The following is a 23,424-nucleotide window of genomic DNA, read 5'->3' on the forward strand; positions in this document are numbered from 1 at the left end:
GCTTGTGGCTGCCTGGCCGCGAGGCGCCGCTCGGCCGCCAGGGGGCGCGCGCGGCGCGGGCTGCTCGCACGTGGCCCGCTCGCCGTGAGGCGCGCAAGCGCACGCGCTATGCGGGCACGCGCGCCGCTCGGGCCGGCTCCCGCGGCCCCGCCCCCCCGCGCTCTCGACCAATGGGAGCCGCGGCTCCCGTTCGTGACCGCTTCCGGCTTCCTTCGACGTGGCCCAATTGGCGCGCGCGCGCTGCGGGATTGGCGCGCGGGGCTGGCCCCGGCAGCCGCGCCAATGGGCGCGCGCCGCGTGCGCGCGGGGGCGGGGCCGCCGCGGCGGGGCTGCTCCGCGCGCCGGGCCGGGCCGAGTCCAGCCGAACCGAGCCGAGTGCAGCCGAACCCGGCCGAATCCAGCCGAGCCGAGCCGAGTCCGGCAGGGCCGAGCCGAGCCGGGCCGAGCGGTGCGGACCGAGCATGGCGCGGTTGCCCGGCTGGGCGCTGCCCTGGCTGCTTCTCCCGTGCTTCCTGCCCGCCGCAGGTACGTGCGGGACGGCGCGGGGCGGCGGCCGTGAGGAGCGGGCCGGCGGGGAGCCGCGGCCGCCGCTCCGCTGCCTCCCCAGCGCCCTGCCCGCGCCTGGCCTTGTCCTGGCCCACGCCGGCACAGGTGCTCACCGAGGGTTTGTTTCCAGAGCCGGTGGCGGTGATGTCGGTGGACGTGGGCAGCGAGTCGATGAAGATCGCCATCGTGAAGCCTGGCGTGCCCATGGAGATCGTCCTGAACAAGTGAGCGGCTGTAACAGCGCCCCGGTCCCGGCGCGGGGGAGCTTCGGGGGCTGGGACTCCATCCCTGTTCCTTGGCTGCCGGAGGAGCCCTCCCCTTCTCCCACGCAGGCTTGTGACTCAGTCTTGCCCTGGGTGGGCAGCTGCGGGGCATCGCCTAGGGCAGTTTGTTAGCTCACTTTTAAGGTGCTTGGGTGCGCTTTGGGTCCCTTTCGAGTGAGTGCCGAAAACCCACGCGGTTAAGGACACGTTGTGGTGCAAACCCAAAAGGGCACCCAGTTCCTACCTGTCCCCTGATGCTTAATTCTCCTACGGGAGCTCAAAGCTAGGTTTGTTTTGCTGCCACTTGTCAAAGCCCGCACTTGTACCACAGGTAAACCTCTTGCATTCAGCTGCTGTTGCAGCCCAGCCTCAAGCCACTGAGTGAAGGATCTGCGGGTGAGAGACATATGATCAGGAATGTCCTCAGTTTCTGGGAGTCTGCAGATAACGAGGAGATGTCTCACCCACCTCCTGGAAATTCAGCAGTCCTAGATAGAATAAGGGAACTGTCGTGCCTTGCTTTGGGTGGAGGAAAGCATAAATGGTCTCATCAAAGCATGGAAGGAGTGGGGCAGGGCGGCTTGTCTGATAGCCCCTCAGCTGAGCAGAGGCTGGCCCCCCTCTCTAAGCACCTTCCCTTAGTCCTTCAGGGATGGGAACAACATCCATCTTCACTGAGACTGGAATGTTCACCTATTTCCACTGCTTTATTCCTTTCTCTCTGTTCTCAGGGAGTCACGAAGGAAAACACCTGTGGCTGTTTCCTTGAAAGAGAACGAGCGTCTCTTCGGTGATGGTGCGCTGGGGATGGTAAGAGTTGCTGTTTGCAGAATACATGCATCAAACTTCTGAGCTGGTGTTTTATTGTTGTCCTGTGCTTCTCATCTCCTGGATGTGTTATTTGCTCTGTGTTGTGGCTGTGTGCTCCTACTCTTGTAGCAAGAGTTGTTCCCCACATAGTCGGGGAGGGATTGGTCTGACAGCAGCGTAACTGAAGGAATGCAAGTGGGTGATGTGTTTTTTTCCTGCAGTCCATAAGGACGCCCAAGGCGGCATTCCGATACTTCCAGGATCTGCTGGGTAAGCGGATCGATAATCCCCACGTGGCGCTGTACCAGTCCCGGTTCCCGGAGCATGAGCTGGTGAAGGATGACATAAGGCAGACTGTTATCTTCAAGTTGTCCCCGTAAGTGGCTGCTTTTAGGTTCTTTGTGGGATGGACTTCAGTTACCAGGCTTCTGCAGCTCACTGTTGATGCCATCATTTTCTTTCCCATTGTAGAACGATAAGGTATTCTCCCGAGGAGATGCTGGGAATGGTCCTGAACTATTCACGTGGTCTGGCTGAGGAATTTGCAGGTTGGAAGGATTTAGCTTTATCTTGCCTATATGTGTATGTGTTCGTACACTGTAGGATTCCAGTAGAGACCAAAAGCATTCAGAAACCCAAGGTTTTTGGAAACAGGATATTGGTTCTCTCCAGCTGTAGGCTGTAAGCAAGACTTAGAAGTTATCCAGTTGTCATTTGTTTATAATATGATGCACGTTTGGGATCTTAATCCTACTCTTGGCGGCAGACACTGTGTTTATCACCTAGTGTTGCAATGAAGGATCCTTACAGGCAGTCTCTGGAGAAAAGAAAAGTGTTTTCTTTATCATGTGTGTGATCAGAGTGGAGGCACATGGGATCTGGCTGCTGGGAAGGGTGGAAATGGCTCTGTGAAGGCTGTGCTGTAGCTGTTCTGGGTGGAAACTTGCTGTTGGAGCTGAACTCAAAGAGCAAAAATGGCCCTTTGCTGTGAGACTTGCTAACAGAGAGGAGGCTGTTGTGTATTTATTGCTGTGTTGCTAATGAAATACTACAGTAATGAAAAGTGGATAAATTACCAGGAGGCTTTGTCATGTGGTCAGTGGCACTACGGGCAGTCCAAAGACTTTTTACTGAAGAGTGAATATAATCCAGTGGCAGTGTAAGGCTCCGTGAAGATAGTATTTGTTGAAATGGAAGACTACCCAGAGCATTTGAGAGTATCCTCAGAGTATCCTCAGAGGTCAGTAGACTTGTGGCTTTGCATGAATATGCCAGGTCTGCTTGGTGTCAGCAGGATACAGAGAGTTGTTCCTAGGGATCCTGGCTGCTGCCGCAGGGTTGTATTCTCTGTGAGTCTTCACCTTGGGTCCTCTGGGTTTGCTGCTGTCACTCCATCTCAACAAGCCTTTGCATGTGGCTGCACTGATGCTGAGTTCCCTGTAACTGTTCCAGAGCAGCCCATCAAAGATGCAGTGATCACAGTTCCTGCCTACTTCAACCAAGCAGAGAGGAGAGCAGTTCTGCACGCCGCCCGCATGGCTGACCTCAAGGTGCTGCAGCTGATCAATGACAACACGGCCGTAGCGTTGAACTATGGGGTTTTTAGGAGGAAGGACATCAATGCCACGGCACAGGTAGGTGCATTTGAGAGATGCATTTGAGATTGCCTGCATGCAAGGGAGAAAGTGCTGCAGAAGTAATCCAAAGAACTTGAAGTAGACTGCTGATCAAGCAGTCTCCTCTGTTTTCATGTGTTTATCAACAAGACAAAGAGATTAAATGCTGTGTGCATGTATGGTGAAGCCTGAAAGCTGCTGGAGTGAGGGCAAGTCCTGGGAGTTCCCGTTTTGTAAACCTGTTCCTTGCCCATCAGCTGGGGAAAATAAGAGCAGTGATTGCTTGAAGTATTGGAACACCAACTCAGAAGTTCTTGATTTACTTGAGGCTGAAGCAAAAGCAAAACTTCAGGTTTTGAACTGTGAAATACATTAGAAGTTTTCTTGTCTCCTTCTGTCATACATGACCATGAACCTGTGTTTGTTCAAAAACATCATGTTTGGTCAAAATATGAGTCCTGCCCTTAGGGTATAAATTCAATCCAGGGAGTAGATAGTTGCCGCCTGTATCACACTGAAAGGTTCTTTATTTATTTGTGGGGGGATGTCCAGTTGTTTCTGCTTCACTATCCCAGCTTTTCTTTTCAGAATATCATGTTTTACGACATGGGAGCTGGAAGCACTGTTTGTACTATTGTTACTTATCAGACAGTGAAAACTAAGGACTCGGGAACCCAACCTCAACTGCAGATCCAAGGCATTGGGTAAGAATTCCACAAGAGTTGCACAAATCCCACAGGCTTCAGGAAAGAAACCATTTGTTTCACAATCTTCATAATGTAGTATTTTGCAGTGAGGCTTCAGTACAGTAATTTGGATGGCTGAGGGGGAAACATTTGGAGCAAGAAAGCTCCAGTTGGGAATAATTTTGGTATTGCTGTCTTTTGCAGAAGGTCACTGAGAACTTCCAGGAACCTAGGAAGGTACCAGTGTACTTAGTGTGCTTTAGGCTTTCCTTTGATAGCCTCAAGCCATGTAAACCTATTCCATTACACATAATCTTTTAAGTGTATCAGTTGGAATAAGAGAAATATACTTCTAGAGAGGAATGAAAATGCAGTGGACTTAATGCATTGCCAAATAAGGAGGCGGGTGCATACCCAGCCCAGCAGTTTTAACTCCAATGCATTTATGTTGCTGTTTTCAAGAAGATACCCGGAACTTGATACAGTTGTCCATTGGCTTCTCAGCTGTTTTACATGCTTGGCAATAAGGCATTTACCTAAAATATAATGAAATTTCATGTTGAAAGGTTGTTGTGGTGGTAAACCTCTTATTTCTATCTTTCTTTCATTATAATGTGTTACTTTGGGGACAACCTTTGTTCTTTCACAGACATCACAGCTGATAATACTGCAGCTATTTTTGACCATTTGCTGTTCTGCATATTTGTGAAATAATACATGAAATTTGTATTTCAATTTGGTTTTGGTTATTACACCTCTGTTCATTCTTTTGCTCAGGTTTGACCGTACTCTTGGAGGTTTAGAGATGGAGCTTCGCCTCCGGGACTACTTGGCAAAACTCTTTAATGAGCAGCACCCTTCAAAAGATGTCCGGAAGAATCCTCGGGCCATGGCCAAACTGCTGAAGGAGGCCAACCGCCTGAAAACGGTGCTGAGTGCGAATGCCGATCACATGGCACAGGTCCGACCTTTGCTGGGGGTTCCTGCATCTTTTGGGCTGAGTGTGGGGTGGGTTGAGGACTGGTGTAAGGGAACACTGTCCCTCTGCAGCGCAGGTCTGCTGAGGAGCATCGCTCCCGGTGGTCCCTCTCAGCTTGTGCCCGCTTGGTAGCACCGGTGATTGAGTGGACTGATGAAGAGTTATTCGTGTCAAGTATGTTAAATAAGCTTTCACTGAGAGAAGCTGTCTGTTACACCCATGTTCCATCTTCTCATCCACCTTAGCGATGGTAGGGTTCAGATGAGTGTGGTCAGGTCTGTTGTGTGTTACAAAAGCCAGAACTTTTTGCACACTGGACAAAGATTTTGCTTGGAAAATGCTTCACAATTAATTTAATTCTGTTTGTTTGTTTTTGTTTTTGTTTTTGTTTTTTTTTTCTGGACAGATTGAGGGATTACTGGATGACATAGACTTCAAAGCCAAAGTCTCAAGACAAGAATTTGAGGATTTGTGCTCTGACTTGTTCAAGCGTGTCCCAGGACCTGTGCAGCAGGCTCTGAGTAGCGCAGAGATGAATATGGTGCGTTTAAGAAAATGCATTACCAAACTTGAAGCTAGTTTGTGTGGAGCTGCTGTCACATCATGATTGAGGCATCAGTGGTTGTGTTATCAGGACTGTTAGGAGGTAGATGCCTGCTATTGTGACAGAGAATTTGCCTGCTGCAGTATCAAGCAGGACTGTGTCACAGTTCCCCTGCGCTATCTGCCAGAAATTAGGGACTTGGAGGAGGGGCTTCTTTGTCTTAAAACACTTTACTCCTCTGCTGTAGGTTTAGAATAATGATGTGTCCTCTTTTTGTCTTGGATACTGGTTCTGGTCTCACTCAGTTTTAACTGAACGGGTCTGGATACAGAATTATGAGTGTTTGGGATTCTCCTTTGCACACTCCCTAAAGGGAACCCCGTTTTGGGCTGCAGTTGGACCAAACTTGAGGCAGTCCTTTGGAGGGAGTCACTGCGGGTTAAATGCTCACTTGGAGGATGCCACAACTCTTGAGCAGCTTTAGGTGCTGATGTTCAGTGCAAGACACTGAGTTCCCTCTTAAAGGCTGGATTTCTGTGTGTGCAGATCCAGCCAGCTCTTGGTGTCACTGTCTCCTGTGGCATTGAACTAGTTTGTGTAATTTTGAATCAAGCCCCATCTTTCAGGTGGCTTGAAGCCACAGTCATGTTGTCACTGTTGGACAGACCTGAGCCCAGGTGCCTGTTTGTTGGCATGGCTGATGTCAGTCTGAGGTCTGTCACAGGGACAGCAGGGTGTAGTGTGGGTGTTCCTAGACCATCATGTCAGCACGTGGTGACCGGGGAAGGAGCGTAAGGAAGCCCTGGACTTAGCTTCCCAAAATTGCTTTCTTAAGACAAGGTGACTGTTTCCAATCCCTAGGATGGAATTGACCAGGTGATTCTAGTTGGCGGTGCCACACGGGTCCCCAAAGTGCAGGAGGTTTTGCTGAAAGCTGTGGGCAAGTGAGTATGTGAGGTCCCCTTCTAGTCTGTCTCCCATTGACAAGCTGCTGTTTATGTAGAGGCTGCAAACTTCATGTCTGTTGCTTTTTACTTCGTAGAGAAGAGCTGGGCAAGAATATCAATGCTGATGAGGCTGCTGCTATGGGTGCAGTCTACCAGGCAGCTGCTCTAAGCAAAGCGTTTAAGGTGAAGCCCTTCATTGTTCGGGATGCTGCTGTGTTTCCTATCCAGGTAACCTTTGGTTTTCCTTCTCTTCTCTTGTGCAAGGTGTGAGGCTCTAATGGGAGAATCTATCCAGGTTGGAACCTCTCGGCTTCCTTTGAGTGTGGAAGCTCTGGATATCTTTCTGCCAGTCTAATAAAGAAAGCAGAAAGAAGTCTTCTTTGTAGTAGAAATGCAGTATCCAAGGAGCCAGGCATATGCAAATATCAGTTGAGGAATATTTGCCTAGCCCCCACCTTTTGCATGAGGCTGAGCAGCCAAACACTGCTGATGTAAGATGCCACAATTTTCAGTTGTTGAATCTTATTTTCTCTTTGTGATGCAGGTGGAGTTTACTCGTGAAGTTGAGGAAGATGATAAATCCAGGAGTTTGAAGCATAACAAGAGGATTTTGTTCCAGCGCATGGCGCCCTATCCCCAGCGCAAAGTAATCACTTTCAACCGCTACACAGATGACTTTGAGTTCTATGTCAACTATGGAGATCTGACATTCCTGAACCAGGATGACCTGCGGTGAGTTGAGCCCAGCACCCAAGCTCTGTGGCAGTGCAACCTGCCTGGCTGGAAGCGTATTCCCAGTGTCTGACTGGCACTGGCACATCTGTTCTCTGAGCTGCATGTCCTTTAGCCCTGCCAGTTCCTCATGCTGGTTGCCCATTGCCACCAGCATGAGCGAGAGCAGGGACTGGCTGTTCTGCAGCACTGTTATCCTGAGTTGTCTCTGTGCTTTTGCCTCTGTGTCATCAGAGTTTTTGGTTCTCTCAATCTCACTACTGTGAGGCTAAAGGGAGTTGGGGACAGTTTCAAGAAGCACTCGGACTATGAATCCAAAGGCATCAAAGCACACTTCAACATGGATGAGAGTGGTGTACTGACTCTTGACCGGGTAAGCACCACCCATTGGGATGGTTGTCAGCTGATGTATTTTTCAGTTTTGTCCCTCTCTCTGGTCCCTGCTTAAAACTAATCCTGAGCTTCTGTTTCCAAGGTGGAATCTGTGTTTGAGACCTTGGTGGAGGACAAGCTGGAGGAGGAGTCAACACTGACAAGTAAATGCAGAACTTTGATATGTGGCTGAGATAACTACAAGCATTGTGTTTCTTTGGGTTTGGGGGTGGAAGTTACATAGTATGACTGTATGTGTGGCTGACTGTGTACACAAGGACATGGAGGGACTGGAGAATTGTGAGTCTGGAGTGTGTGAAGCTCACCTACACCACCAAAGGATCCCCTTGGTGATCATTGCAGTTGTGAGGGGAAGAACTGAGAGCTGAAAATTACTTTCTTCCTCTGGATACATAACATTCTGAACTTTATGTCTCCCATCAACAGAACTTGGAAACACTATCTCAAGCCTATTTGGAGGTGGTGGCCCTACAATGGAAACCGGAGAGAACCTGACAGACTCAGTTCAGGTGAGCCCCAGGGTGACTGCTACTGGAAGGAAGCCCTTTTGTCTTGCTGTGGCGGTTATGTAGAATTATCTGTTCTGTGAAACATTGCATAGAATTTCTGCATTTAAAACATAGTTTTGCTTTTCCCTTTACTTGCTTGTGATGACCAGGAAGAGGAAGAGAGCCTAGCAGAAACGGGTAAAGAAGAGCAGGAGGAGAAACAAGACCAGAAAAGCCATACTGTAGATGTTGATGAAGAGCATGGACAAGAGAAACATCAATCTTCAGGTCAAGCAGAAACTGCTTCTCCAAAAGGAGAGTCAGAGAGAAAGGAAGAAGGCGAGAAATTAGAGTCTCAGGTGAGCATCAGATTGAAGGAATGGGAGGGTTTTAGTACCTTAGAAATGGCATTTCCTCACTGGAATTCTCCCTTTTCTGAAGTGCCCTGCCTTTGAAAAAAGTTGCAGAATCTGAAAATCTGTTCCCTTGCTTGAGAATGTACTTTGTGTTACAGGGTCCCAAAGAAAATAAAGAAACTGCAAAAGAGGAAGAAGTGTCCAAGAGTTCCAGTGACGGCACATCTACCAAAACAGAGGAAGAGAAGATCAAAGCACCCAAGAAGCAGAAGCTTGTCCATGAGATCACCATGGAGCTGGATGTAAATGATGTGCCTGACCTGGAGGAAGATGAACTGAAGAGCTCAATGAAAAAGTAGGTTTGAAATGGCTCTGCTAAGTTAGAACTCTGGATTAAGGAAGTTAATTGCTTTGGAATGGTGATGTCTCGCATAGAGCACTGCTGACCTCAGAAGCTGGTGTGTGTGATACGCTGCTCAACCAAGAGCACTTACTACCTTTTGATTTTTGTTCTCCTTGCATGTTAGACTCCAAGACTTGACAATCAGAGATCTAGAGAAACAGGAAAGAGAAAAATCAGCCAACAGCTTGGAGTCATTCATCTTTGAGACCCAGGTAAGAGAGGAATATAATGAAATGAGAATTCCAGGAGAGCGGTAGAAGTGTTTTGCACAGCTTTTGGCTTATCTGAGTGCAGGGGAGTTGTTTGAGCTGGGAAAACTGATTTGAAGAGCCCAGGTTTTGTCTTTCAGTCACTTTTTCTAATGCTATTAGGCTTCCCAGGCCCATGTTTCTTCAATACAAAATTAAGCTTCCCTTCAGCATATCTAACTTATTGAACAATTGCCCCCAGAGTGTAAAGAAGCTACAACTTCTCAGGAACTGTTGTGCAGAAGAAGCAACTAGTGTGAAGTGTGTGTGAGATCAGTGAAATGATGACTGTTGCAGCGTTACCATTGTGGGATGTGGGTGTGTCTAAACCTGGTGTATTACCATTGTGCTCCTGGCAATGCTAGGAGCAGGGCTCAGATATGGGAGGGTGCAGGCAGCACCCCAGCCTAGCTGCAAGTGAGTGCTCTTGTTTTATGGTTCCAGGCTCAGTGGTGTTTGACCAGTGCTTGCTGTTTTTTCAGGACAAGCTTTACCAAGAAGAGTATCAGTTTGTCTCAACAGAGGAGCAGAGAGAAGAAATTTCCAAAAAGCTTAGTGAGGCTTCCACTTGGATGGAGGAGGAGGGCTATGCAGCTGCAACAAAGGTACTGCTGTGTGCAGTCAGGATACCAGTCCACTGTCACTGACACAGAAGTGACCACAGAGGCTGCTAGAGCTTTTTAATCTGGTTCTTGAGAGTTTCTTGCTTCTTCAGAGCATCATGCACGGAACAAAATAAGAAGTTGTGCCAGCCATTGATGTTTCTACAAGAGTTTCAGCAGGAACCTATTGCCTGAAAGCTTTATCATGTGGCTCATTTTACTGCACTGAAATGGTGTATTTGATAGAGTGAAAAACAAACTCAGTTATAACTTCTGAAGTTGCCAGTGTTAGACAGTGGTCAAACTAACTGTCCCTTTTTCCTCTCTCCCATCTGCAGGAGCTGAAAGACAAGCTTTCAGAGCTGAAAAAGCTTTGTAGGAACCTTTTCTTCCGTGTTGAGGAACGGAGAAAGTGGCCAGAACGCCTGGCTGCTCTGGAAAGTCTGCTCAATCACTCCACCATCTTTCTCAGGTAAGGGCAGGCCTTTGGGAAGGAATGTCATGCAACTGGTCATGTAGGATCTGCTAGCAGAATGAGACCTGAGTGAATGTGAAAATCAGTGGCACTTCCTGAGAAAAGGTGAGCAGAACCCTGCACCCCAGTGTCCTGTTCTGCAGGAACTGTGAACAGGCCCTTTGTCCAAATGGGGGACAGGAAGGTTCCAGGGTGGTTGTTGTGATGTTTTTTTATTACTGGAGCTGTAACCACTGAGTTGCCAAAGTGCAGTCTGCTTAGCCTAACAAAAGTAAGCTTTCTTATTTACAAGGGGAGCCCGAATGATTCCAGAGTCTGACCAGATATTCACAGAAGTGGAACTGAGTACACTGGAAAAAGCCATCAATGAAACAACGGTACTGAAGGATGGAGTGATGCTGAAGGAGGGTGGGGTGGCAGCTTGGGTTATGATCTATGTTTTCACTCAGGGTCGTGGAGTAGAATATGCATATTTTGTTTTCATGCCACCAGCAAGCCTTTTGTGTGTTTCAGTGTTTCCTAATGCCCCGCCTGAGCCCATCATGTCTGGGGGGAATGGTTGTTCCTGTGTTGCATGTGGAATTGTGTCCAGGGTGGGGGTGGAGCCCAGCGATCTGATTGCACTCAGTTTTTAAAGGCAGGCGCTGGATTTTGTTTCTCTTTTTCCTGTGTCTGGGTAACTGAGAGGTTGGTGGAAATGTAGCACAGAGGAGAGCTGTCCTGAGAAAAGCAGAATAGCCAGGGGCAGTGACTTTGAGATACTGTGATATACAGCAGTTCCTGGAACCCAGAAGCATTCCAAAAGCACCTCTTCCCTCGCGTCCCACAGATTTGGAAAAATGAGACATTGGCTGAACAGAACAAGCTTACTCCTACTGAGAAACCTGTGCTGCTCTCTAAAGATATAGAGTTCAAGATAGCAGCCCTGGACAGGGAAGTGCAGTATCTCCTGAATAAAGCCAAGTTTGCAAAACCCAAACCCAAAAGGGAGAAGAATGCCACAAAAACTGATTCAGGCAAGAATACTACAGCAGCCCCTGAGACTGAGAATACTATCCCTCCCACGGAGGGGAAACAAGAAGGTAAGTAGCAGGCTTGAAGCATGTATGTAATGCCCTATTATATAATTACCACATGTAATACATGGTGTTTCTCTTGATTTAACGGGAGCTAAAGAAAGGAGGACAGTAGTTAACTGTGAGATTAGGTGAGTTTGAGTTTTTTGTGAAGAAACAGAAATTATGTATAAGTTTCCCAGGGTAGTCAGTGCCTGTTTTGCTGGCTTGTTGACTTCTAGGAGAGATAAAGCATTCAGTGTACCGAGCTGAATACTCCCCAAGTCCTGTCCTAGATCAGTGAGTAGAATGAATTGTTGATGAGAAAGTTTTGTGACCTAGATGGACCCCAGGAAAAAAAAAAAATCTCTTGGGGCACTAGGACTTAGTTTTTTGAACTTTCCAAGATCCTCAGGTGCCAAGTGCCCTGGTTCTTTTAAATCTGGAGTTCTGTTTGTCAGCATTCCTGCTGGTTGCTCTGGTCTGAGCAAGGGATCCTGTTCAGTCACAGCTCCAAAGGTCATCTGCCTATGCAGCCAGTCAGTCTGTAGGGCTTCAGGGGACATAAAGCTTGGCACTCACAGGGGAATACAGAGCAGCTTTGTGGTGCTTCTCTTGAGTGTTGTAGTGATCTGCTGTGAGAGTGAGCTCTTAGAGTCCTGCTGAGGCACTACAGCTGGCTGGTTTAACCTCACCTTTATATACCTAACCTCTTTGTACCTTCTTTCCTGTGTGTTCTCCCTTGACTTTTGTTTCTTTCTGCTTTAAAAATAGACAAACCAGATGATATTGATCCAGCCAAGGAACCTCCTATAGCTGAGAAAGCAGCAATAGATGATAAGCCTGGATCAGACTCTGGTGGGTAAATGTTTTGCTAATGCTCTGGAACTTGGGAGCTGCAAGTGCAGGGTGTCTGGGGACTCCTTTGCAGATTTTTAGCTATAACATGTAATATGATGGTAGAACCCCTGACTGCTGATCCATTGTCAATTCTGCAAACAGGAAGACAAATTTTGTTTCCTTACCATTCCTATGTTTTTGTTGTTCAGAGTGGAATTCTGATGCACCACTCCTGCTTTGTGCCCCTGTCCCTGCAGTTTACAGCCAGTCCCATGGCTGTGAGATGGGCTCTGCTTGAGAGCTGCTGCTGTGCTGCTCCTGCTGCCAGGGCAGCACTGTTCTCAGGGCCAGGGAGTTCATGGCTTCAGCTCCATGGAGCTGAGTATCAACCCCCAAAACCTCTGTACCATGGACTGCAAGTTTTGTGGCAAATTTTGCAAATGTCAGAGACTCTCAGTACTGCTTTGCATGCTGTGAAAATGACTGCAGTGTGAAACTGAGTTTGCTTCATTACACAGGGTCCAAAAAAGAGAAGGCAGAAGCTGGAGGAGAAAGCAGGAAAAACGATGAATTGTAACACCTGGAAACCCCACGAGTGTCAGCATCTATTTATTTCATAGTTACTTTCTTGTTTTTCTTATGGACCTGGTTAGTCATGATGTAAATGGAACACAAGGACAACACAATGGGATAGAGATGTAAATTTATTTTTTTGTTCTTTCTGCGGATTTTGCCTCTACTAACTTAGTGAATTGGTTTTTGTTTTTCTTCTATTATGTGTGGCTGACTGCCCACCAAGAATTGTCTTTGTTTCAGTACAGAAGTCACCAAAGTGACTTTCCTGTGGGGAGAAAGCAGTACAAAAACATCCTAAGGTGTAGGAAGTTACTTGGAACATAAACTCTATGCCCCACCTCTTGTGAAGATGATTGCAGAAGGATATAGACCTGAATTGCTGTTGTCTTTGTATATGAGACCCTGACTTAGATCAAATGTGTCACTCCATCTGGTGGGAGGTGTATTAATACTTGGATTCATGAGAAGGTGGAACAAAATTGGGAACGTAGATGATCTGTGCTTTGAGATATGGCTGTGTCTGTTTTCAATACGCTGTTTGTTAAAACTGTCTGTGCTCTGTAGCAGAGTCCAAGAACTTGACAAAAAGATTCTGTTCATAGTTTAAGTTTAGAAAAGGCAACGCTGACTGCAGAGGTGAGGGAGAGATGGGCCATGTTGGCACATCCTATAGTCAGTCACAAGGACAGTGATACGGATCAAACAACCAAACCTGAAAAGTCCAATGGCAACTGCCTTCCTTCCTCGGTATTTTGTGCGCTTGGACCGACTTAATCGTGTGACCTTCCCTGTCCCTGGCTGTGACCTCCCGCCTCTTCAGACCGTCCCTGCTGCTGCCACACACACGAGTGGGGTCCGAGGGCCGCGAATGTGCATCTGACACTGTTCTCCATCCTGGCCTCTTGGGCCAAAAATAAAAATGACACTGACCGAGGGCTGTGCGGAGCGGTGCCGTGTGTGCCGGGAGCTGGGGCGGGCCGGGGCGGGACTTCCCCGGGGCGGGGCCGCGCCCGCCCGTGGGTCCGCCCGTCCGTCTGTCGGTCCGTCCGTCCGTCCGTCTGTCGGTCCGCCCGTCCGTGTGTCGGTCCCTCCGCCCGCCCGTCCGTCCCTCCGCCCGCCGGAGCGGTGCGGCCCCGCGGGCAGCGCGGCGCGATGGCGGCCGGCGGGTACGGGCGGTACCGGGCCGTGATCTTCGCGGCCATGTTCGTGGGCTACACGCTCTATTACTTCAACCGCAAAACCTTCTCGTTTGTCATGCCCGCCGTCATGGCCGAAGTGCCGCTGGGGAAGGACGAGCTGGGTGAGTGTGGGTGCCGGCGCCTCGGCCCCGCCGGCCCGGGGCTGGCCGTGCCGCGGGCTGAGGCGCCCCTGGGCTCTGCCCGCCGCAGGTCTCATCACCAGCAGCCAGTCCGCAGCCTACGCCATCAGCAAGTTCATCAGCGGCGTCCTCTCGGACCAGACGAGCGCGCGCTGGCTCTTCTCCTCCGGCCTCCTCATGGTGGGCTTGGTCAACGTGGTCTTCTCCTGGAGCTCCACCGTCGTGGCCTTCGCCGGGCTCTGGTTCCTCAACGGCCTGGCCCAGGGCCTGGGCTGGCCGCCCTGCGGGAAGATCCTGCGCAAGGTGAGCGATGAGAAAGGTGCGGGAATTGCCGCTGCTCTCCTGACCTGTCCTGGCATCAGGGCTGTGCACACCATGCGTGCCCACAATCCAGAGGGACTTGCAGCTTTTCTCACTCCCTTCCAGCCAAGAGCACTATCTGCATTCTGCTGCCGGTGAAACAAGTTTCTGTGCATGGGGATCTGTTTATTCTAGCAAAGATTCACTCTGTAGCCTTTGCCCCTATGTGCCTTGAGTGTAGCTCAGTTTGGTGAGTAACATCTGGTAGCAGAGTTCTGCCCCGCTGAGACGGACTTTGGGGGAATTAAGCATTTTAGGCATGGACACACAGGGCTGCTTGTCTCTTCTGCTACAAGTCAGGCTTTGCTGTGGGTCAGGGGACAGTGAGCACAGTTCCATCTGTGTGCTTGGGCAACTTGGGGATTCCAAATCACAGGTGGTTCAGATAGAAAGCTGGATAAGATGGAGGAATGGCATGCGGTGAGTCTGTAAGCTGTATGTACGTGGGGGTTTGTGACAATCTGAAAGGACCAGATTGATTTCTCCCAAGGACAGAAGGAGAGGAGTTTGGTTACCTTTATGCTGATCCCTCATGGAAGATGTAAAATCCATGAGTGAATGTTCTGCATGTACTTGTGGGGCAGGGTGGGGAAAAGATAAACAACTTTATTGCCCTTCTGTGAGGCACCTAGCCTCCCCTAACTGATGAGGAGAGGGCTGTGCAGTACAGTTGAATGCACAGAAAAGAAGGGCCCAAATAACAGAAATATCAGCCGTGGTGTTTTCTGGAGATGTTAATGAATGTAGATCTTAGATATTTTCCTGCTGACAAGAACCACCCAAGTGGTTCTGCTCTGAGTGCTCGTTGCAATAGAGCCCATCATGTCTGATACTTAATGCAACAGTGAGTCCTAATGTTACCCTGTGACTCTGCATATCCATCCAAGTTCCTGAGCCAGCAGACCTCTCCAGGAGGACGCTGTTCCTAAGCAAGTGAGTACACAAAACCATGTGCTCTTAAACTTGCCTCTCCTGCCCCACGTCTCAGTTTCATGGTCTGTAAATGGAAATTACTTTGAGCTGGCTCACAGTGTGACCACCTGTCAAGCTCTCATGGCTGACACTTGGGTAACGTTTGGAGTTCCCCGCATGACTAAAGCAGCGTGGTGTGCGTGTTCCCTCTACCTGCTTTTGGAGTTCTGTGTCTGAATTGCCCCAACCCCACATCATGGGCTTCAAGGGAGGGTTTTCAAGTGTGCTATCACTCTCTTACACCTCATGCTATTTTTCTTGTTGCACAGTGGTTTGAGCCTTCCCAGTTTGGGACATGGTGGGCAATCCTGTCTACAAGCATGAACTTGGCTGGAGGCTTAGGCCCCATTGTCGCTGCTCTTGTGTCTATGAACTACGATTGGCGCAAGACTTTGTCCTTCTCTGGCTTCACCTGCATGGTTGTCTCTTTTGTTTGCCTTGTCCTGATTAAAAACGAGCCGGCAGATGTTGGGCTGCCCAACATTGAACAAGGAGTCAAGAAAGGGAAGAAAGGTGAGCATCAATGCAAGCAGGCAGCTGCAGCAGAAGATGCAGTACCTTCTGTCTGTGTTCTGGTACAGATGTGTCACTCTCAGCATACTGACACCTCTACCCTCCCCAATTTCTGATGTCACATTTTGGCAGGCGTGAGGTAATGGGTTGGTTTTGGCTGCTTTATTCTGGCAGACACCCGTGTGTTGCTGAGGTGCTCAGGACTGCTCTCCCCATATATGTCATGTCTTCCTGCTGCCAGCATCTCTATTTTCTTGGAGCCTTGTGTGCTCAGACCATGAATGCAGTTTTGGTGGGGTGGTGGAGAGAGGAAAATTACAACAGCAAGGAATGCTTCCTTAAGCCTGACCCGCTCCTCTGCTTTGGCAGCAGACAGGCAGTTCACCCCTCACCCCACCTTAGGCTCTCTTGACCCCTAGCTTACGGTGGACTCTGCTCAGTGTTTCTGTCCTAACCTAGGACATCTAGTTAGTAAATGTTTGTTCAGACCACTGAGTGTGGTGCTTCTCTGAAAGCAGAACATGAGATGAGAATTGCAACACAGGTTTTCAGTAGGATTTTAAAGGCCAGTGGAAACTCAGCCTGTGTTCCATGCTGTCCCATAGTACCTGTGCTGCCAGACTTGAGCTTTTTGCATTAGAAAATAAATATTGTTTCCCCAGAGCATTCTCTGGAAAGAGCAAGTTTTTTGGTGTTCCTGGAAGACTGATGTAAAAATCAAGGTAGCATCTGAAAGCATTTTTGTTTGGGTCTGTGCAGTGCCTTTCACAGGCACAGCTAAAAAACACTCCCAAAGAATCTAGAGGTAATTTTTCTAACACCCTTTGTGAGGGATTTACTGGCAACTGCAATACAGAAAATTACTGGGAGTAGTGTTTTGATTATTCTTTTCAAATCTTTAATGAATGTGGGATAAAATGACAGAAGAGATTCTGAAATCACCAGAACAAGGGGGAGGTAGAGCCATTCACTACCATTCAGCAGCTGTGAACACCACTCCCTGTGTGGGGATGTTCTTGTGCTTTGCTCCTGCCTGCAGAACTGTCTGCTGGGCTGCTGGTTGGTGTGGTTTGGGCTGTAGTAACACTCCTCCCAACCTTCCTACAGGTTCATCCAGCGACAACAGCACCTTGACAGAGCTGCTGCTCTCACCATACCTTTGGGTGCTTTCAACAGGCTACCTGGTCGTTTTTGGAGTGAAAACGTGCTGTACTGATTGGGGGCAGCTCTTCCTGATCCAGGAGAGGGGACAATCCATGCTTGTAGGTAATATGCAAAACTGCATTATTAAGCTCTAGGGCTGCAATCTGCGAGGTGTTGCCCAGAGTTCGCCTGGGTAGAAGCCCTTCCACTTGAGGGACTTCTTTGCCCACCTCCTAGTTGTCTGCTTAGATACACGCAGGTTTTGAAATACCTCAGTGATGGAGTTACTGCATGCACAAAGCACCCCAGTGCCAGGACGTTCCTGGGACTGGCAGACAGGCATTCCTGAACAGGGATGAGCCAGATGGTTGTGTCCAGCAGAGCTGCTCAAGTGCTCTGTGAGCTGACAGCAATGGGACTGGTCTGGAGCCCACAGCAGCATTTCTGTTTTGACCAAATCTGATGGGCTGTTCTTCACTTCATCTGTGTTCTAGGCAGTTCCTACATTAGTGCCTTGGAGATTGGGGGCCTGGTGGGAAGCATTGCTGCTGGATACCTTTCTGATAGAGCAGTAGCAAAAGTAAGTCATGTGCACCCTCGGGCATGCTGGGCAGGGAGCACAGTGGCAATCTGAGCTGTTTCACTAAGGCACTCGGGCAGAATGCTGTCCCTGTGAGCACAGCAGAGAAACCAACCCACACTCAGTTCTGCCATGTGCATGGGCACAGCTGCCAAACACTCCAGAAGGTGCTAGGGAATAGGTGTGCTGATGTTAGGAGTTACAATATGCCTCTCAGATTTGACGTGTTTAATCTGTTTGATTTGTTTGCTTTACTGTGGTCTCCAGATTCTCATGTTGAAGGACTGTTTGCTGATAATTGTCTTCTGGCTGGAAAAAAAACCCACATTAAAATCCAGTAGTGGGATCTGGAGCTAGATTCAGGGTGGAAGTGGTTGATAACTGAAGTATTGTTCATCACTATGAGCTTTTGTTTAGCACAGTTTGACTGTGTGCAGCCCTTAAACCACACTAACAAGGTGTGCCAACACATGTGCCATCCGTGTTTCTGACTGGTCTGTGGGTGCTGTTAGTCACTACAGGTATAAATGGAAGTCCCACCAGTTTCTGAGTCTCCACTTTCCTTCCTTGTGTCACAGGTAGGCTTGTCAAGCTATGGGAACCCTCGGCATGCGCTCCTGCTTTCCATGATGGCTGGGATGTGTGTGTCCATGTTCCTCTTTCGGATCACAGTCACAGGTGACTCTCCCAAGGTAATTCACATGCAGCTGGCCATCCATAGCGGAAGGTTTGATGACAGAAAGCATGATTGTTTTCTTCACCATTCCCAAGGATTTATCTTTTTTTGCACTCTGGAGAAGCTCTGGCTTAGCCTGGCTTGGGGTGCTCCTGCTGTCCTGTTGTTGCAGGCAGCCTGTCTTCCAGGCTTTGCATGAGACGCGACTTGCATCTGCCCTTATGATTGCTAAATAAATAAAAACTTCTTTTCTCCTTTCATTTTTTTCTTCTTCTTCAGGAAAACCACTTCTGGACTGTAGCCTTGCAACCTCTAGCTGATCTTACAGGCCTAAAAGAACAAGAGGTTTCTGCTTGCATTTTTTCTCCCTCTGCCTTTTTCTTCTTTCCCTGGTCTGCCTTACTCCTATCCTGAGAGATTGGTTAGCACCTCAGAACTTAGAACCAGGGCATTGAGAAGAGATTACTGTAAGTTTGGTAAAAGATACATTTTCTTATAATAATTTGAGTACACTAACTGACTTTAAAAAGTCTAACTATGTAACTTTTAAGTTTTATAAAGAAAGTTCTGAGGACCTCTGTTCATCAGGTAAAATATAGCCAGCTAAGGGGTCTTGTGGGTGAGATCTGAAAGAATGATTCTGCTTTGGCAGATGCATTCTTATTTGGTTTCTGGCAAGTGTTTTCCTAACTCCTTTCTGTTTCATATCTGGAAAATAAGATGGCACTTAATTCCTCCTGGGCTTTTTGAAATGGTGTTTGCAATTCTAAAAGCATGCTGTAATGTGGAGGTGTTACTTATCCTTTGCTGTGCAAGCAAGAGACTGATGATTTTGTGCCAGATAGGTTGCTTAGAGCATAAGCTAACACTGAAGTTCAGACTGTTGGGTTTTTGTGTTGGTGGTTTTTTTTTTTGTTTGTTGGTTTAGTTTTTTGGGAGGTTTTTTTTTTGTTGTTTTTTTTTGTGTTTGTTGGGTTTTTTTGGTTGTTTTTTTTTTTGTTGTTGTTGTTTTGGGGTGGTTTGTGGTTTTTTTTTGGTTTCTCAGTTTAGTAGCATACAGGTCATCAGAAAGAGGTGCCTCACAAATAAACATGCTCTTATCAGTCCCATGCATCTAAACTGAGAAAAGCTTTCAGTTGGTAGCTCCAGGCTTGTTTATGAAAGCGACATGATTCACAGTTCTTTCCTGTGGTTTCATGGGCTCATTGCCCTCTTCTGTTCGATGCTCTGTTTCTTGCAAATCAGCACAGGATGTGTTACATGGTGTGGGGGGCAGAACTGTGGGACAGAGGAGAGTGCAATGGCCAGAAAGATGGAGTGGTGGAGAGACAGCTGGGCTTTATGGATGTGGGGACTCTACAGGCTTGATCTCTTCTGGCTGCAGGCTGGTGAGCTGATGTCAGCCTGGAGATGTCAAAACTTCCTGGTACTGTGTATAGAATCTGAGAACTATTAACAGTTGCTAACTGACAGTGGTGAGATTTACAGATTCTGTTTCTGATTTTGACAGCTGTGGATTCTGACTCTGGGAGCTGTGTTTGGGTTTTCCTCGTATGGGCCGATTGCCCTGTTTGGAGTCATAGCCAATGAAAGTGCCCCTGCCAACCTGTGTGGCACCTCCCATGCCATAGTGGCCCTCATGGCCAATGGTAAGTAATACCCATTTCCCCAGAAACAAACAAACCCCATGCACATTCTTGATGAAGCATGGTCTAGGCCCAGGTGCCAAGCTACTGGTCATGGGAAGGCACCTAAGGAGAGAGATAGTGGAGCTGGAAGCATCAGGGATGCTTTCCTGCTGTGTCCAACAGGTTTTGTGTTGGGTTTTAAGTTCAAACCAGGCCTGAGGAATTGTTATATATGTAAAAGCAGGTGTTGATAGATAACACGGGAGCACACAAGTGTTGTTAGCTTTCTGTTTGTTTTCTGTTACAGTTGGGGGTTTCCTGGCTGGACTGCCTTTCAGTACAATTGCCAAGCACTACAGCTGGGCCACAGCCTTCTGGGTAGCTGAAGTCACCTGTATCGCTAGCACAGTGGCTTTCTTCTTGCTACGAAACATCCGCACCAAGATGGGCCGGGTTGCCAAGAAGGCTGACTGAGGATAAGCTGCTTGGTGGAAGGGACGTTCCCACACTGACGTGAATGATGTTAAGTTTTTGTTTAACTGGCCTAGGAGTGAGTTTACCTATTGCTGCAACCTAGATAAAAATGTCTCAACTTCTCATCCAGTGTCAGGTGCCAGAGGGCACAAGGTTCCTGCTACTGATCACTTTTTCCCTTAAGATGTGATAATTCACCTAGTTTACATTTGCAATGATTTTACTGTACCTCTTCCTCACAGCACTGTTAGTGAAGCAAGCAGGCTCTGCAGCCCAAGCTTCCCCACTACAAGTGGTCTGAAATGACTGGCTTCAGGTACGCTTACCTCTAGTTTTATCATTATTGTTTGTCTCGGCCATTAACTGGGACATTAATCAGTTCAGCTTTGCTGCTCAGGGGCCCTGAACCGAGCCTTTGCTGCCTGCGTCCGTCCCATCCAGCTGCCGTAAGCACAGCTGTCCCAGGTCACTTCAGCACGAGCTCTGTGTGTGCTCAGCCACATGACAGCAGCAGGTCAGGGAATGGTGATGACTGCAGCCCAGCCTGCTCTGGCAGCAGCAAGGCTTTGGCTCTGCGTGGGGTTGGTGTTCAGGAGTGAGGGAGCGTTGCCGCGGACAAGGGGAACAGCAGGACAAGGTGTGGCAGGGCTCTCTGCAGCATTTAGAAATAGGCACGCTTCCAGGGAATTCATGGCGTTCAGAAGCTTCTCCTAAGTGAACTGATCCTGCCTGGTGCGATGTCTGTGTGCAGTGTTAATAATTTGCAAGGGAGGCAGCTGCTGCCAAGGCACTTGTAGCCAGTGCTCTGCGAATCAGCCAGGAAAACTATCCCAGCAGGCAGGAATTGCAACAGCAGCCACCACCAACCCATGACTTCTGCAGCTGGGTTTCTTGATAACCCACATTTCTAGCATTGGTTTGTATTCTTTCAATACAAGGTGTGAAGACTGGGATAGTTTTGGTCAAGAGTTGTGTCTCTCATGGCTGCAGGCAGGGGCTCAGGCTGCCTCTGAGTCAGCCTTAGCAGAGCCATCACTGACAGCCCCAGCAGTCAGGCCCAGCACCCTGCAATAAGTACACTCAGGAATTTAACCAGCAATTTGTTGAATATTCTTGTTTTTCCCCAAAATGATTTACTGTCTTAGGATCCTGAAAGAGGCAAGTTCAACTCTTAAAGAACCTGCATGCAGGTACTTTGCTGAGTACCTCAGTTGCAAGAGTAGTTAGCTAGCCTTAATTAGGTAAATGGAAGTGAGTTACATTTTGTACTTAATTACATGATCTTCTTCTATATCTGAAATAAAAATGGAGCAGTGTCACAAGGGCCCTGGTTGTCTTATAGAGTGGTGCAAGCAAAACACCCAAATCCACATATTCTCTCGAGGTGCCAATGTCCCCACCAACAGAAAGCAAACAGCCATTTGTCTCATTAGTAAACACTTATTACTTCTATACAGAAACCCTCTGCAAGACCATAAGTTAGAGCTATACAGGAAAAATACATATGTACATTTATGACAGGAAAGAAAAGCACTGACTGTGGTAAAGCCACAGACCTGCACCTTCTCCTTCACCCAAGTGCAGTGGAGCTCCAACAGCAAAATAAGGCCCTGTGGCCCAAAGTAAACAGTGCTAAGGAATCTCTTTAAGGTAAGTTTCACAACAAAGGGGATAAACTGGTATTTTGGCAGATACTGAAGCATGTTTTGGGGATGTGCAGAGGAGAGGGGAGCATTGTGAGAGGCCAGCCAGGGAAGAGAGAGGCCCAATTCTTCAGATGAATGAATCTCTGCAAGAGGCAAGGCTTTCTTTATGATCCAGGTCCAAAGGGTCCAGCTTTCTCTGCCACCTCCAGAGCAAGCTTCAAGTTCTGATCAAACAACTCGCACCTGGAATAGTCACAAAAAGAAAAGTAAAAGGGATGACTTCTACCTATGGAAGTGAGTTAACAAAGCTAACAAAGGATCCCCACATCCTTTGGCTCTGTATCTTTCAAGGAGAGATTCAGGAAGATATGACACAGCTACATTACTGCTGTCCAGGGCTGACTTGGTCCTTAGTTGAGATTAAAGCTTCTTGTATAGGCCTGAGTATAGGGTAGGAGAGCAGGGTTTGTGCCAAGGAAGAGCACCTCCCATTTCCCCAGCAGAGCCAGCACTGGAAAGAGCTCAGGTCTGTGTCTGCTCTCTGCAGCAGTGTGCTGTAGTTTCCTTCCCCTTCCCTACTTAAGAACTGTCTGCATTTGCTACTGCATAGGCAGAAAGCAATGAGGGGTTGCAGCCAGGTTACTAAAAGTGGGCTTTTCCTTACCTTATTGGCATCTCCAGGGAGTAGAAAGGATTCTTCAGGGCAAAGTCTGAGTAAATCTCATAGATTTTGCGGAGAAGAGCGTCTATCCCTGTCTGCCTTGGGTCAGCAAGAACCATGAATTTGATCCCTGGAAGCCATAATGCCAGGAGCATAAGGAAGGCCAAGCACAGAGAGCCCTGACAAAGCAGACGGTGTGGGGTGCCGAGGGCCCGATGGTACCTGTCAGTGTCTGGAAGCAGTGCAGCTTGAAGGTGTCGGTCTCCAGCATCTCGATGCCGGAGCTCCCAACTTCAGGCGACAGCTGTGACCCGATGGCAAACAGCCTGTGGGGACAGGCCCCTCAGCGCCCTTCACCGCCCTGCCCGCGCCACCCGGGTCCCGCCACGGCCCACCCCGACTCACGAGTGGAACATGGAGGCCAGCATAAGCTTCTCGTTGGAGGAGAGCCGGTGGCGGCCAAAGCGGATGGACACCGGGTAGTTGGCGGGGTTACCCAGGAACTCCAGCACGTCCTTCCCGTCCGCCGTGAAGCGACCGTTCACCTCGGCGCCGTTGATGGCGAGCACGGCGTGACCCACTGCGGGGACAGCGCGGCGGCATGCTCGCTCGCTCCCTCGCCCGCCCGCTCGCTCCCGGCTCGCCCGGCCCGTCCCACCCTCCGCACCGCGGATGCCGTCTCGCTGCCCGAAGGCGACGACGACGCGCTCGTCGTGCGGGCGCAGGACGAGATCGAGCGGAAAGCTGAACGTCTTCTCGGTGTCGGCGCGGGGCGCGTAGTGGTCCAGCTGGTAGATGAGGCCGCCAGCCTTGTTGACCACGTAGACGCTGAAGATCGCCATGGCCCGGCAGCGGCGGCGGCAGCCCCGCCCGGCCGGCGCCGCCGCCCCGGAG

At 48.9% G+C, this 23,424-nt stretch overlaps 3 protein-coding genes across 4 annotated transcripts; 2 read left to right on the forward strand and 1 right to left on the reverse strand.

The window, feature by feature from the left end:
* The first annotated feature begins 331 nt into the window (after positions 1 to 331).
* Positions 332 to 13,492, forward strand: HYOU1 (hypoxia up-regulated 1). The gene is made up of 24 exons (XM_021530066.2): positions 332 to 525; positions 677 to 770; positions 1,541 to 1,619; positions 1,841 to 1,995; positions 2,091 to 2,167; positions 3,072 to 3,253; positions 3,824 to 3,939; positions 4,699 to 4,882; positions 5,307 to 5,441; positions 6,306 to 6,388; positions 6,487 to 6,619; positions 6,936 to 7,123; positions 7,358 to 7,496; positions 7,599 to 7,659; positions 7,943 to 8,025; positions 8,175 to 8,363; positions 8,519 to 8,715; positions 8,888 to 8,975; positions 9,494 to 9,616; positions 9,952 to 10,085; positions 10,381 to 10,465; positions 10,918 to 11,170; positions 11,918 to 12,001; positions 12,502 to 13,492. The coding sequence occupies exons 1-24, from the start codon at positions 462 to 464 to the stop codon at positions 12,558 to 12,560; spliced, it is 2,985 nt and encodes a 994-aa protein (XP_021385741.2). The 5' UTR covers positions 332 to 461; the 3' UTR covers positions 12,561 to 13,492.
* A 123-nt stretch (positions 13,493 to 13,615) lies between these two features.
* SLC37A4 (solute carrier family 37 member 4) lies at positions 13,616 to 21,549 on the forward strand. 2 transcript variants are annotated; one of them, XM_021530067.2, is made up of 9 exons: positions 13,616 to 13,859; positions 13,948 to 14,180; positions 15,479 to 15,722; positions 16,830 to 16,988; positions 17,360 to 17,445; positions 18,024 to 18,137; positions 18,401 to 18,466; positions 19,632 to 19,770; positions 20,057 to 21,549. In XM_021530067.2, the coding sequence occupies exons 1-9, from the start codon at positions 13,712 to 13,714 to the stop codon at positions 20,221 to 20,223; spliced, it is 1,356 nt and encodes a 451-aa protein (XP_021385742.1). In that variant the 5' UTR covers positions 13,616 to 13,711; the 3' UTR covers positions 20,224 to 21,549. The 2 variants fall into 2 exon arrangements, with proteins under 2 accessions (XP_021385742.1, XP_021385743.1); XM_021530068.2 differs by lacking the exon at positions 18,401 to 18,466 and having other exon boundaries at positions 13,617 to 13,859.
* A 94-nt stretch (positions 21,550 to 21,643) lies between these two features.
* On the reverse strand, positions 21,644 to 23,421 carry TRAPPC4 (trafficking protein particle complex subunit 4). Its single transcript, XM_021530069.3, has 5 exons — positions 23,198 to 23,421; positions 22,936 to 23,110; positions 22,753 to 22,856; positions 22,534 to 22,660; positions 21,644 to 22,112 (listed from the first exon to the last, which is right to left on the reverse strand). Exons 1-5 carry the CDS (start codon positions 23,370 to 23,372, stop codon positions 22,034 to 22,036), a joined length of 660 nt encoding a protein of 219 aa, XP_021385744.1. The 5' UTR covers positions 23,373 to 23,421; the 3' UTR covers positions 21,644 to 22,033.
* Between the last annotated feature and the right edge of the window lie 3 nt (positions 23,422 to 23,424).

Source organism: Lonchura striata, chromosome 23, assembly GCF_046129695.1.
Source record: "Lonchura striata isolate bLonStr1 chromosome 23, bLonStr1.mat, whole genome shotgun sequence".
Classification (NCBI taxonomy): Eukaryota; Metazoa; Chordata; class Aves; order Passeriformes; family Estrildidae; genus Lonchura; species Lonchura striata.

Excerpts from the sequence above, each read along its gene's own strand:
- HYOU1 (XM_021530066.2), top strand. The coding sequence starts at position 462 with ATGGCGCGGTTGCCCGGCTGGGCGCTGCCCTGGCTGCTTCTCCCGTGC. Across the intron at positions 771-1,540 it reads ATGGAGATCGTCCTGAACAA|GGAGTCACGAAGGAAAACAC; the intron begins GTGAGCGGCTGT and ends CTCTGTTCTCAG. Across the intron at positions 10,466-10,917 it reads AAGCCATCAATGAAACAACG|ATTTGGAAAAATGAGACATT; the intron begins GTACTGAAGGAT and ends CGCGTCCCACAG.
- SLC37A4 (XM_021530067.2), top strand. The coding sequence starts at position 13,712 with ATGGCGGCCGGCGGGTACGGGCGGTACCGGGCCGTGATCTTCGCGGCC. Across the intron at positions 15,723-16,829 it reads AGTCAAGAAAGGGAAGAAAG|GTTCATCCAGCGACAACAGC; the intron begins GTGAGCATCAAT and ends ACCTTCCTACAG. Across the intron at positions 19,771-20,056 it reads AGTGGCCCTCATGGCCAATG|TTGGGGGTTTCCTGGCTGGA; the intron begins GTAAGTAATACC and ends TTTCTGTTACAG.
- TRAPPC4 (XM_021530069.3), bottom strand. The coding sequence starts at position 23,372 with ATGGCGATCTTCAGCGTCTACGTGGTCAACAAGGCTGGCGGCCTCATC. Across the intron at positions 23,111-23,197 it reads GCAGCGAGACGGCATCCGCG|TGGGTCACGCCGTGCTCGCC; the intron begins GTGCGGAGGGTG and ends CTGTCCCCGCAG. Across the intron at positions 22,661-22,752 it reads CTGCTTCCAGACACTGACAG|GGATCAAATTCATGGTTCTT; the intron begins GTACCATCGGGC and ends TATGGCTTCCAG.